The sequence below is a fragment of the Corythoichthys intestinalis genome, chromosome 8, assembly GCF_030265065.1.
Source record: "Corythoichthys intestinalis isolate RoL2023-P3 chromosome 8, ASM3026506v1, whole genome shotgun sequence".
Classification (NCBI taxonomy): Eukaryota; Metazoa; Chordata; class Actinopteri; order Syngnathiformes; family Syngnathidae; genus Corythoichthys; species Corythoichthys intestinalis.
In genome coordinates, this window is record NC_080402.1 from 1,971,597 (window position 1) to 1,985,239 (window position 13,643).

At 45.3% G+C, this 13,643-nt stretch overlaps 1 protein-coding gene across 1 annotated transcript; it reads right to left on the minus strand.

The window, feature by feature from the left end:
- Positions 1–4,031: 4,031 nt before the first annotated feature.
- LOC130920343 (GTP-binding protein 2-like) lies at positions 4,032–13,315 on the minus strand. The gene is made up of 12 exons (XM_057843487.1): positions 13,021–13,315; positions 11,002–11,028; positions 10,752–10,936; positions 10,581–10,686; positions 10,326–10,523; positions 10,078–10,252; positions 8,333–8,558; positions 6,419–6,554; positions 6,282–6,340; positions 6,040–6,211; positions 5,798–5,962; positions 4,032–5,087 (listed from the first exon to the last, which is right to left on the minus strand). Exons 1-12 carry the CDS (start codon positions 13,141–13,143, stop codon positions 4,929–4,931), a joined length of 1,731 nt encoding a protein of 576 aa, XP_057699470.1. The 5' UTR covers positions 13,144–13,315; the 3' UTR covers positions 4,032–4,928.
- Between the last annotated feature and the right edge of the window lie 328 nt (positions 13,316–13,643).

A 13,643-nucleotide genomic window follows, 5' to 3' on the forward strand; every position in this document is an offset into this window, starting at 1 on the left:
CAAGAGCAAATAAATACCTATATTAAAAGCTGCTTTTAAACATTTTTAATATGAAAACATCTATTTGGAGCTTATCAAGGACTTGAAAAATAAAAAAGCTCATAAAACAATATTTGTTAAAATAAAAATAAAAAAAAAGAGGTGGGTACCGTTATATTTACTTGAGTAACTTGAGGAAGAATGTACTTCTAAGAGTAGTTTTACCAAGCTATTCTTTTTAATTTTTACTACACTCGTCACTACATTTTCCTCGTTATTCTACATATTAAGATTCTTTTTTTTGTGCCAGAGACGCCAACAGTGGCGCCAGGGCCAGCCCAGCCTATACGCAGACTATGCAGCTGCTTAGGGCCCCTGACCACTTGGGGGCCCTCAATCTGGCATTTTTTTTTTTTTTTTAAACAACGGTTTGCTTTATTTGACTTTTGTGAGTTTTGATACTTGATTACAAGCTTAAAAAAATAAAAGTTCTTCCTTAAACGCAGATGGAGAAAAAAACAAACTCCTAGTTTTTTATGATATCTACAAAGAGAGTCTTCGCAAATACAACCAGGAACTGAAAAATGCTAGACAGTCATATTTTTCAGAGATCATTAGCAGAAACACCAACAATACTCGCACACTATTTTCTGTTGTTGGCAAACTGACAAACCCACAAGCATCAATACCTCAGGAATTGGCATCTGAGGTGTCCTGTAATAATTTCGCAGCATTCTTTATACACAAAGTACTAAAGATTAGACAGACTGTGTGCAACTCCAGATTAACAAATGTTACACTAAACGCCTCCCAAAATGTCCCCAACGTCAATCTTAGACAGTTTAGCCTCTTGGACTATGCCACTTTAACAGAAATTGTGTCGAAATTAAAGCCCACAACATGCTGCCAACATGCTGGGGGCCCCAGGCAACAAGCAACATGGGGCCCTTCGAGCGTGTGCAAGTAAGGGGGACAGTTGGATTTGGAGCAATAACATATGTAATAAAAATATAATAACGCCTCGGTCTCATAGAGCGCTTTTTCGGACACTCAAAGTGCCCGGTTTCTATTACATTAGGACATAAAAATACAGTAACATAGTGCACTCACCGCTGCCTTTCTTCCTTTTCTCCTCTTCTGCTTTTTTTTTTCTTTTGTCGCTTCCCGAAGGATAACTTCTCTTCATTTCGGATATACGCCAATTAAAAAAAAAGCCAAATCGCCGCTCACTCTGAGTCACGTGGGGGGGGGGGGGGGGGGGGGGGGGGTGTAATGTAGAGCGAGTGAAGGGGCCCCTTCAGGGAACTCAGACACAAGGCTTTCACTGGCACTATTGCACTTGTCGCTGCGACAGTGCAGTAAAGCTGCGTGTGCTAAATCTGTTGGCCCTTAGGGGGCCCCTGCTGGCTGGGGGCCCTAGGCAATTGCCTGGTTTGCCTAATGGGACGCAACGCCTCTGGTTGTAGTGAACCTTCCTAGCAAACTGAACTCTTTATGTAAAATACTCCTAAATCGGCAAAATCTTGACTTGAATCTACCTTTAAATGAGGAAACAGTTTTAAAACTTTAACATGTCAAAAGTAGACACAAAGGAACTAATGCCAAAACGGTAGCAATTTCAACAACTTTATGAGTTGATTCACATTAAACGATTTCCAAACATAGCAAAGGTTACCGTTTTATTTATTTATTTATTTTTTAAGTAACACCAGTTACTTTGCCAAGTAACTCATTACTCTTACCTTCAGGTAACCGAGTTACTAACTCAATTTTTGGGAGAAGTAATTTGTAACTAATTACTTTATAAAAGTAAGATTAACAACACTGGTCATAAAGATGAAGTCTGCAGAATGAAAAGTGACGAAAGTGGAGATTCCATTCTGCTGATTTGTTGCCGAACACAATTTCTCAAATTTCACTTCTCAAAAGAAATGTTCCGACTCAAAGATTGCATCGGTAAATTAATTTGATCAATTCACCTTTTTAATTTATAATTGGACACACTAACGAACTACCTTCAAGTCAAACTGAATTGCGAGCTGAAGTGCAGCCATCAAGACATGATAGAAATTGCCTAAAGTGCTACTGCACATACAATTATAACAAAAATCACTGTTAAATTTTAGTAAGCATGATGTCGCTGAAGATATTGTTCTTTGATTGCACCAGGTTATATGTTACAATATTACCAATAAATTTATATTATTTTTAAAATTGTGTTTTATTTTTAAGTCATATTGCACGCTATATACAACGATGTAAGATTAGTCACCAATTTGTAAGGGCATACGTCACTATTTGTAAGATTGCCAACGGCCTCGGGTTGACAGGTACAGTGGGGAGAAGTATTTGATACACTGCCGATTTTGCTGGTTTTCCCACTTGCAAAGCATGTAGAGATCTGTAATTTGTATCATAAGTTCTTTTCAACTGTGAGGGACGGAATCTAATACAAACAAACAGAAAATCACGTTGTATGATTTTTAAATAATACATTTGTATTTAATTGCATGAAATAAGTACTTGATACATCATGAAAATCGAACTTAATATTTGGTACAGAAACCTTTGTTTGCTATTACAGATACCAAACGTTTCCTGTAGTCCTTGACAAGGTTTGCACACACTGCAGCGGGGATTTTGGCCCACTCCTCCATGCAGATCTTCTCCAGAACCTTCAGGTTTCGGGGCTGCTGCCAGGCAACACGGACTTTCAGCTCCCTCCATAGATTTTCTATCGGGTTCAGATCTGGTGACTGGCTAGGCCACTCCAGGACCTCAAGATGCTTCTTACGGAGCCACTCTTTAGTTGCCTTGGCTGTGTGCTTTGGGTCGTTGTCATGCTGGAAGACCCAGCCACGACCCATGTTCAGGGCTCTCACTGAAGGAAGGAGGTTGTCAGCCAAGATCTGGCGATACATAGCCCCATCCATCCTCCCCTCAATACGGTGCAGTCGTCCTGTACCCTTGGCAGAGAAGCAGCCCCAAAAAATGTTTCCTCCTCCATGTTTCACGGTTGGGATGGTGTTCTTGGGGTTGTACTCATCCTTCTTTTTCCTCCAAACACGACGAGCCGAGTTTAGACCAAAAAGTTCCATTTTGGTCTCATCCGACCACATGACCTTCTCCCATTGCTCCGCTGGATCATCCAGATGGTCAGTGGCAAACTTCAGACGTGTCTGGACATGCACTGGCTTCAGCAGCGGGACCTTGCGTGCGCTGTAGGATTTTAATCCATGACGGCGTAATGTGTTGGCGATGGTTTTCTTCGAGAATGTGGTTCCAGCTCTCTTCAGGTCATTGACCAGGTCCTGCCGTATAGCTCTGGGCTGTTCCCTCACCTGCCTCATGATCAGTGATGCCCCACGAGGTGAGATCTTTCACGGAGCCCCAGAACGAGGCCGATTGACCGTCAACTTGAACTTCTCCCATTTTCTAATAATCGCTCCAACAGTTACCTTCTCACCAAGCTGCTTGCTTATTTTTCTGTAGCCCATTCCAGCCTTGTGCAGGTCTATTATTTTATCCCTGATGTCCTTACACAGCTCTTTGGTCTTGGCCATTGTGGAGAGGTTGGAGTTTGTTTGTTTGAGAATGTGAACAGGTGTCTTTTATACAGGTAACAAGTTCAAACAGGTGCAGTTACTTCCGGTAATGAGTGGAGAACAGGAGGGGTTCTTAAAACAGAGCCGAAATATTTACTAGTTGGTAATGTATCAAATACTTATTTCATGCAGTTAAATACAAATGTATTATTTAAAAATTATACAATCTGATTTTCTGGATTTTTGTATTCGATTCCGTCCCTCACAGTTGAAGTGAACTTATGATACAAATTACAGACCTCTACATGGCTTGCAAGTGGGAAAACCAGCAAAATCGGCAGTGTATCAAATACTTGTTCTCCCCACTGTATGGTATTGGGGGCATTTGACACCTTTCTGGTATTTCTTTATAGCCAAAAAACCTTGTAGTTCCAGTGTTAAGCTGGTGGATTTTTGTAATGAAAGTTAGCTAAATGTTCTCTTGTACTTAAATCCTCATTTTTTAAAAATACCATTTGAGGCTAAGCTCAGGTATTTTAATTTAGTTTCAAAAGTGCAATCCTGCATCGTTTGAAGAAACACTCGGGAATTTTTTGTTGGCATTTAATGCTCTTTTGAAAGTGCAATCCTTTGTTTTACATCTCTTAAAATTTTATTCTGCCGTCACCCTGCCGCTCCAAATGGAAAAGAGCTTTCATGGCCCCTCCCACAGTGTCCTCACGTTCCCATCGCTTTCGATAGCAGGGACATTCAAATCCGGTCATAACGAGCAACAACAGTAGCAATAACAGTGACGGACAAATGACGGAATGAATGAGGAACAAACATTGCTGCCGACCTCCCGCTTTAAATGGATTGAGGGTCAACCGGAGTTAATCTCATTTCAATTTGCTGACATATTGATAGGGGGTGACGATCTCGTCCGACATTCAAATTGAGTCATAACTAGATTATACCTCAACAGAGATGATTTGATCCATGTCAAAGCACCTGTTATGCACCCAGTGACTGCCACTGACGGCGCTAGACGTCCCACTCGTTTGAAGCGAAGAATGGCGGCCAACGTTCATTGCCCGGCACCGTGCAGCTCCAAACTGATCGGACGTCTGCCATTGATTGAAATTGAAACAGCAGAAGGATGACGGGATGCCAAAACGATTGGACAAAGTCCTTTTGTTTTTTAGGGCGGCATGCATAGCCCGCGGCCATCTCGACTGGGGCGACCAATGGTTGGAAAGTACATATTGCACAGCACGGAATAGCTAGTTCCCGAAAGCGACGGTGTCATTTTTGACCACTTGTGATTTTTCGCTCAGTCGGTCGGAGTTTGTCGAATTTGCTTTCCTGCGGTCGGGATGATTTGGGCTTTGGAATTTCCGCCTCTGCGTTTAGCAGCTTCCGCCGCTAGTGGTCGTGCTCCGCAGCCTGAAGGAGGCGCGTGACGTGTCCGATACCCTTGGTGACGCCCTCTCTGAAGAGAAGTTTGGCGCCGGTGCGGAGATACTCGGGATGCTTGAGGAAGCAGAACGTCACCGTAGCTCGCTCGCCGGTCCGCAGCTCCTCCTGCCCGGAGAGAAAGAGGGCAAGATTGTCAAACTAGCAAAGCCTAGCTAGCCCAGTCTAGTATTGCCTAGCAAGGCAAATCCTAGCCTAGCCTAGCCCAACCCAGTCTAGCCTAGCCTAGCCCAACCCAGTCTAGCCTAGCCTAGCCCAACCCAGTCTAGCATTGCCTAGCCCAGTCTAGCATAGCCTAGCCCAGTCTAACATAGCCTAGACAGGCAAAGCCTAGCCCAGTCTGGTATAGGCTAGCCAGGCAAAGCCTAGCCCAGTCTAGTATAGCCCAGCCCAGTACAGCCTAGCCTAGCCCAACCCAGTCTAGCCTAGCCTAGCCCAACCCAGTCTAGCCTAGCCTAGCCCAACCCAGTCTAGCCTAGCCTAGCCCAACCCAGTCTAGCCTAGCCTAGCCCAACCCAGTCTAGCATAGCCCAGCCCAGTCTAGCATAGCCTAGCCCAGTCTAGCATAGCCTAGACAGGCAAAGCCTAGCCCAGTCTGGTATAGGCTAGCCAGGCAAAGCCTAGCCCAGTCTAGTATAGGCTAGCCAGGCAAAGCCTAATCCAGTCTAGTATAGCCTAGCCAGGCAAAGCTTAGCCAAGGCTAGTATAGTATACGTAGCCTAGCAAAGCAAAGCTTAGCCCACCGAAGCAAAGCCTAGCCCAGTACAGCCTAGTATAGCCTAGCAAAGCAAAGCCTAGCAAAAGCTTTGGCAACCAACCTTCCCATGCACTCTTTGGACGACGGCCGTCTGCCTGACGTTGCCCACGTGCGCAGTCACCTGCGAGCCGCGGCGGAAGCTCCCAGCGTGGAAGAGGAGGACCACGGCTGCCTCGAAGCGCCGGCATACGATGGGCTTCATCTTGGGACTCACCATCACCATGCCCTGCGTGCGCGCCATCCCAGGCGGCTGGTCACGCAAGCTCGCCCGTCACTCCCTCAGTCACTCGCTCGATTGCCCACCTTACGCAGCAGCGTCCTGTCCAGGTCGCCCAGCGCCAGCGTGGCCGCCTGTCCAGCTCGCAGCAGCCTGCATGCGGAGCGGTTCCTGTGGATGGATGCCACCTTGACGCGCAGGAAGGCGCCCTGCTCCGTGGGGCCTACCACCAGACGCTCGCCTTCGCGGCAAACCCCGCTGACGCAAACAAACGTCAAATTGCTCAATTGCTTTCCTTTCCTTTCATTTCATTTGGCTTAAATCGCACCTGTACAAAGTCCCGCCCACCACCGTCCCAACGTCAGGAACGGAGTAGATCTCGTCCACCTGCAAACCGCGTGCACGCGTTACCGTCATTCCATTCAGGGTCGCCGAATGGATCCGATGTCTATTGCTGACGTGTACCTGAAACTCTGTGAGCTGCTGCATGAGTTCTTCTTGTTCTTTGCTGTTGCTGAGAGGAGGAAGAACATTCAAAAAGATCTTGAGGAGCTCCAGACCTCGGCCCGACACGCTGGACAAGGTGAAGATGGGCGTCACGCTAGGCGCACACAAACAAACACACACGAGCCTGGTCAGATAGGACCCCTGCGGATGCATCTTCCTCACTCAACATTTTTGGGACATGCCCGAGCCACCTCCAGTCGACTTTCGGGGCGTGCCCGGGCCACCTCCAGTCGACTTTCGGGGCGTGCCCGGGCCACCTCCAGTCGACTTTCGGGGCGTGCCCGGGCCACCTCCAGTCGACTTTCGGGGCGTGCCCGGGCCACCTCCTGTCGACTTTCGGGGCGTGCCCGGGCCACCTCCTGTCGACTTTCGGGGCGTGCCCGGGCCACCTCCTGTCGACTTTCGGGGCGTGCCCGGGCCACCTCCTGTCGACTTTCGGGGCGTGCCTGGGCCACCTCCTGTCGACATTTAGGGCGTGCCCGGGCCACCTCCTGTTGACTTTTCATTTCAATTCAATTCCTTTATTGTCATTGCAAGCCGAGCAAACAACGAAATTGGAAAGCTACTCTGTGGTACCATAAAACACAAGACAGTAAAATAACACACAATTTAAACTTACCCGGGCCACCTCCCGTCAACTTTAGGGGCATGCCCTGGCCACCTCCCGCCAACTTTAGAAGCATGCCCGGGCCACCTCCCGTCAACTTTAGGAGCATGCCCGGGCCACCTCCCGTCAACTTTAGAAGCGTGCCCGGGCCACCTCCCGTCAACTTTCGGGGCGTGCTCGGGCCACCTCCCGTCGACATTAGGGGCGTGCCCGGGCCACCTCCCGTCGACTTTAGGGGCATGCCCGGGCCACCTCCCGTCGACTTTAGGGGCGTGCTCGGGCCGCCTCCCGTCGACATTAGGGGCGTGCCCGGGCCTCCTCCGACTTTTGGGGCATGCCCGGGCCACCTCCCGTCAACTTTCGGGACGTGCCCGGGCCACCTCCCGTCGACATTAGGGGCGTGCCCGGGCCACCTCCCGTCGACATTAGGGGCGTGCCCGGGCCACCTCCGACTTTTGGGGCATGACCGGGCCACCTCCCGTCGACTTTAGGGGCGTGCTCGGGCCACCTCCTGTTGACTTTTCATTTCAATTCAATTCCTTTATTGTCATAGGAAGCCGAGCAAACAACGAAATTGGAAAGCTACTCTGTGGTACCATAAAACACAAGTAAAATATCACACAACTTAAATATACCCGGGCCACCTCCCAACGACTTTAGGGGCATGCCCGGGCCACCTCCCGTCGACTTTAGGGGCGTGCCCGGGCCACCTCTCAATGACTTTAGGGGCGTGCCCGGACCACCTCCCAATGACTTTAGGGGCGTGCCCGGACCACCTCCCGTCGACTTTTGGGGCATGCCGGGCCACCTCCCGTCGATTTTTGGGGCATGCCCGGGCCACCTCCCGTCAACTTTAGGGGCATGCCCGAGCCACCACCTCTCGATTTTTGGGGCATGCCCATGCCACCTCCTGATTTTTGGGTTACTAAATAGGAAGTGAACAGGAATGCCCCCAAATAAATAGGAAGACCCCAACTAAATAGGAAGAGACCTGTAAACGCCCTCAAACCAGGAAATCTGCCTGCGAATGCTCTGGTTTCAGTGCCATTGACAGGGCTAGACGTCCATTCCAGTGGAAGATTTTGGTGGCAACCTGTTTTTTGTGAGCGTGACACCTTTTTAAAATCATATATGGAATCTTAATGGGAGCATATCGATAACTTTTTGCGAGACAAAGTATCGTGATATATCAACATTTCGATATATTGTCACAGCTCTAGTAAGGAATGGGGACGTGAAGGAGCGGGTTCCGCTCGGAGACTCACCAGGCATTGGCGGATTTGGCGAACTGCTGCGCTCCAGCGACGGCGTCGTCGGGCGAGCGGACCACAAAGGGGACCTTGTCGCAACCCGGCTGCTTGAGGAGTCGCTCCAGCTGGCGCAGCGTGCGCTCCAAGCCCCCGCGGGAACACACGTCCACTTTGCTGACCGCGATGAAGATGGGAACTTTCAGCGCTGTGGCCAGGCCCAGGTGCTCCCTGGCGGTACCAGCTGCACATACATATTTGTCTTTCAATCAATCCATTCAAAAGTAAAGGGATATTTACACTTTCCTTTTTCTTCACTCAAATTCATTCCCTTTTCATTTAAAAAAAAAAAAAAAAAAAAAAAAAAAAAAAAACATCAAATCGCTAAAAATAAACCAAAGAATATTAAAAGTTTTCTTTAGAAAAAACTATTTTTTCAAATTTTAAAATTAAAAAACATGTAATTTCCCATAATTTCCCATCATTGCTCATAACTTGACTTCATGAAAAGATTTTGAAGGTCTTTTTTTAAATTTTTTTTTTAACTGATGCATATATGAATTTTTCAATTTTAAATAATTGAATTTTTTATTTAAAAAAAAAAAAAAACAGGTATTTTACTTGAATGAATTTTTTATCTTTAAATTAAAGCAAAAAATAATAATAAAAGATGATTTTAAATTGATGCCAAAAAATGTATAGTTCCATTTTTTGTTTGTATTTTGTTTTAGTATTTTATATATTATAAATTATATCATTATTATTTTATATATTAACATTTTTCTATTCAAATTTCAACTTGATTTCATGAAATGATTTTGAAGATGATTTTTAAACTGATGCAAAAAAAAAAATTTTTTTTCCATAATTATAAAAATTATAAATAAATTATTTTTTTAAAAATTCAAATGTATTTTTTTAAACTGATGCAAATATGATTTAAAAAAAAAAAGTAAACTGTTGAAAGTTTTTTTTTTTTTAATCAGTTCTTTTCATTGAAACTATTTTTTAAAAATTGTTTAAGGTATTTTTTAAGGTGAATAAAAATAATAATATAAAAGATGAATTATTTTAAATTGGTGCCAAAAAAATTATTAGTTTCATTTTAGTTTAATCTTTTAAATATATTATTTTACATTCAATCAGCAAATACCCAACATAAAAGACAATTTTAAAAGAATATTGAGTGTTAATTTGGAAATAATGTAAAATGGTAAATATGTTTCAAAAATGAATAATTTGGTTCTTTTCATTGAAAAAAATTAAAAGTTTATTTAAAAATAAACAAGGGAATATTAAGTTTTTCTCCAAATCTAAAATTTCCCATCTTTCTTAACTTGATTTTATGAAAAAAAATTAAAGGTGATATTTTTTTAAATTGATGGAGTAAAAATTTTTGTTTCATTTTTGTTTAATCTTTTAAATGTTTTCTATTTAGATTTTTAAAATAAATTGGGTCTTTTCATTGGATTTTTTTTCCTAAACATAACAACATTCTCGTTTTTGAGTTTTAATTAATACATAAAATAATTTGAAAGTGTTAAAAAAAAACAAAAAAAAAACTGACCATTTGAATAAAAATTTCAAAAACTGACCAGTTTTCATTTTAAAATGTCAAAACAAAGTATAATAATTAAGTTTGTCTTTAAAATATATCTAGAAAAAAAATTGAAAAAGAGACTTATATTTGACTTTTTTAAAACTTGACGCCTTGATATTTTTAGGATTCCTGAAATTGTGTGAGAAAATTTTACAAATCTGACCGATGCCGGTGTTGGCGCCGACCACCAGCATGGCAAAATCCGGTCGGTGGCTGGTGAGTCCGAAGACGGTGGTCTTCAGGTACTTGTGGTGTCCCGCCAGGTCCATGAAGGTGATCATCTTCGAGGAGCTCTCGCAGATCTCTTCGGCGCTGCGCGACTCGCTGTAGTTCACTACCTGCTGGACGGACGCATAGGTGAAACGCACGGTCCTCGTCAAATTTGCACGCGCGAAAAGGAAGGCCAATGACTTGTCCTCGACTGTCGAAGCCCAGTATCTCCAAGCTGATGCTGGAAGTGCGGCCGGTCTGAATCTCGTGGAGGTGCCTAAAGAGGTTGAGGCGCGCTCGTCCTCGCCCGTTGTCCAGCTCGCCCTGCGTCAGCACGCCCAGCAGCGTCGACTTGCCCGAGTCGGCGTTGCCCAGCACGGCCACGCGCAGGTCCAGGAACTGCGCCGACGACACGTCAGACTCGGCTCTGCTATTCGCCCGCCCGCACTCGCTCACCTGTCGATCGTCCGGCACCTTCCGCACCAGCACCTCGGCGATACGCCGCGCGCTCCCGTCGGCGTCCACCTGCCGCTCGCGAAGCAGCGTAATGTCGGCGCCCACCCTGGACGAAAAAACAGGCCGTTAACGGCGCGCGCTACGGCCGGCCCGCTCCGGAAAGTGACCCACTTGTCGGCCATCTTGCGCAAAGTTCTAAGGGAGGCGGCCATGTCGGCCCGGCCCAGGCCCACCGGCAGCCCGTTGTCCTCCACGCCGATCCGGTAGACGGCCTCGCCGCGGCCCTCCTGCAGCCGCCATTTGAGCTGCGTGGCCAAGTGCTCGAAGCGTTGCTGCGTGGGGTTCACCAGCTTCAACTGTAGGTGGCGAAGCGTCAGTCATGGCGTTCCTCACCGCCCCGGCGCCAGATCCCGGTCCTTACCTTGTACTCTATGTTTCCTTCTTCTGCCTGCGAGCAAAACACATTTGCTTAGTTGCTTATCAACTTGACACAGACCTTTTTAAAAAAAAAAGAAAAAAAAAAAATTTTTTTTAAACTTTCCTGTTCAGCCGTTTGACACAGAGAATGGAAGTCTAAGTGCCTGGATGTTCTGAACAGTTTTAATGTTTCACATTGAGACTATGACATACTCCCATTGTGATCATTCAACATACCTCGATAATTATGACAAAGCAGTGAACAGGAAAGGGTTATGGGGGAACAGAAGAAAAACACAAGAGGAGAAAGAAACACAAACAACAAGAAATACATTGAACATCTACACTAACTACTAATATGTTGGTGCTCTTGTCAGCTAGATGTATTTCCGGTTGACACCATGTGGGGGGGCCTGTTGACCAGGGAAAGAGGGGGACGGCGGTGGGGGAGTCTATAAGCTAAGTGATTGAAAGGGGTAGAGTGTACTACAGTAATCGTGCAAATCCCTTGTGAGTGTAAGCCCGTTGGCGACCGACCCTACGCCGCCCCATGGCCAATCCCGGCACCATTACCCCCCACCCGAGCGCGCCCCATCAAGAGCGCGACAGCCACGCAGACGCCACGCGGGCACCAACCCAGGGCACCACCCAGCCAGCCCGGGGAGCCCATCCCCTCTCCCGCAGCCCAGCAAAGGAGCCATCACCCCCGGGATCCAGGGTGGTCCCCCGGGCCACCCGTGCACCCATCAACCGGCCTTCAGGGATGGCAAGAGGGGACGCACCACCAACCCCACGCCCATCCCCACCCCTGTCAAAAAAAAGTCAAGAAAAATCAAAAATCCCTATCTAAAAAAATGAGCATATCATGAAAAAGTACTCTAAAGACGCTACTAACCTAATCATCTGAATCAACGAATTAAATCAAAACCCCTGCGAAAGATTCCTGAGGCTTTTAAAAACTTTTTTTGCCAAAATCCTCAATATTAAAACAATGAAAGGCTTGAACTACTTCAGTTGTAATGAATCTAAAATATATGAAAGTAATGTTTATCAGTGCATTACAGAAAATAATTAACTTTATCACAACATGCTATTTTTTTTTTTTTAGAAGGACTAGTATAGTTTTTATTTTTTCTAATGCCCCCTATGGACATTAATAGCAGTATTATTCAAATAGCAAACTATGCTGTATATATATATATATATATATATATATACACACATATAAGTAATTTGAATATTTCATATGACATAGTTAGAGGCCCAAATAAGTCCATAAGTCATAACAACAGAATTTCTTTGCAAGCAAATTCATGTTTTGGCCTTTGGCGCCCCCTAGTGACTTTTGGGTGTTAAGAATCTCAACACAAAAATTCTCTATTTCCATGTTTTTGACTCGCCAAAGAAGCGATTGCATCAGTAATCACGGAAAATGCATTATAACACACCAGGTTTACAGCATATCAAAAATTATGATTTATAATGGGAGTCAATGAGCCAGAACATGGCATTATTACAAGAATTTAGTGCGAATCCCCCCAACCTGTTTGCAATAAGTTAGAATTTAGAAATTGCAGCATGGTTCCATTTTGATCTTTACATGTTATTACTATCCCTAGTGTAATTTTTCCAATGCTTTTTCTTTGATGAAACACAGAAAAAAGTAAAAAGCCAGAATATGGACAAATAACTACAAGGGGTTAAATGGATTGGACGTCTAGCACCGTCAATGGCACCAGGCGTCCATTTAAAAGCTGAATGAACGTGAGGAAGGTTGTTGAGTGTTGCATGCGCTAATATGTCAAAGTTACAGTGCGCTAAATGTCAAAACAGTTCATTTTCAAAAGCATATCTGCTTCGTCTATCAGTTTAGACTCGACTTTGGAGCGCTAGCATCATTTTGTCGAGTTGTTTAGGACGTACTGTACTCATTACATCTACTACTTCGTGACATATGAATATGTTTGTTTGCAAATGTGCGTCGTTAGCTTGCTGGCTACGCTCGCTAAACGGAAGCGGCTACCTCTGGCGGGAGAAACGGAGGCGCAGTTTCCTTGTTCTTCGTTCGCTTGTTTTTATTCCGTCGCCGCCGGCGGCGCCGGCTTCGTCTGCTTTTCCCCGGCGTCTCCGTCGTGGTGTCCACCATCTTCGTAAAAGACTGTAGAGACGACGAGGCAAGGGCCGAAGCCGAGGCAGAGGTAGCCCCGCCGGCCCCCGAGTAGAGATGCTTCCCCGGCTGCTCCGCTTAGCTTTCCTCAGCATCAACGTAGACGCCAGCGCCGCACTGCAAGCTACTTCGGCAAACAGCGACTACTTCCGCCTTTACCTTTCAAGCTAAACTAAAATCTGAGAAGAACGTTGATGGAAAGGAAAACGGGGGGGTGGAGAACAAGCATAGCGCTGCAACCTGGTCGTTCACGTTCCACTACTTTTAATTGACAATTGGCATAAATTCCTCAAAATTAACATGAATTTAACAGAAAGTGACCATTAAATGCTCCAAATCAACATTGTTACCTTAAAATTTCCCATATTGAACAAGATGTGACGTTTTAATGTCCTCAAATCAACATAAAGTGGCCCTAAATTTCCTCAAAATGAAAAGGAAGTGACCCTTAAATGCCCAAAATCAAGTGGAAATGTCAG

Excerpts from the sequence above, each read along its gene's own strand:
- LOC130920343 (XM_057843487.1), bottom strand. The coding sequence starts at position 13,143 with ATGGTGGACACCACGACGGAGACGCCGGGGAAAAGCAGACGAAGCCGG. Across the intron at positions 10,937-11,001 it reads AAGGAAACATAGAGTACAAG|TTGAAGCTGGTGAACCCCAC; the intron begins GTAAGGACCGGG and ends CGCCACCTACAG. Across the intron at positions 10,524-10,580 it reads AGGTGCCGGACGATCGACAG|TTCCTGGACCTGCGCGTGGC; the intron begins GTGAGCGAGTGC and ends TCGTCGGCGCAG.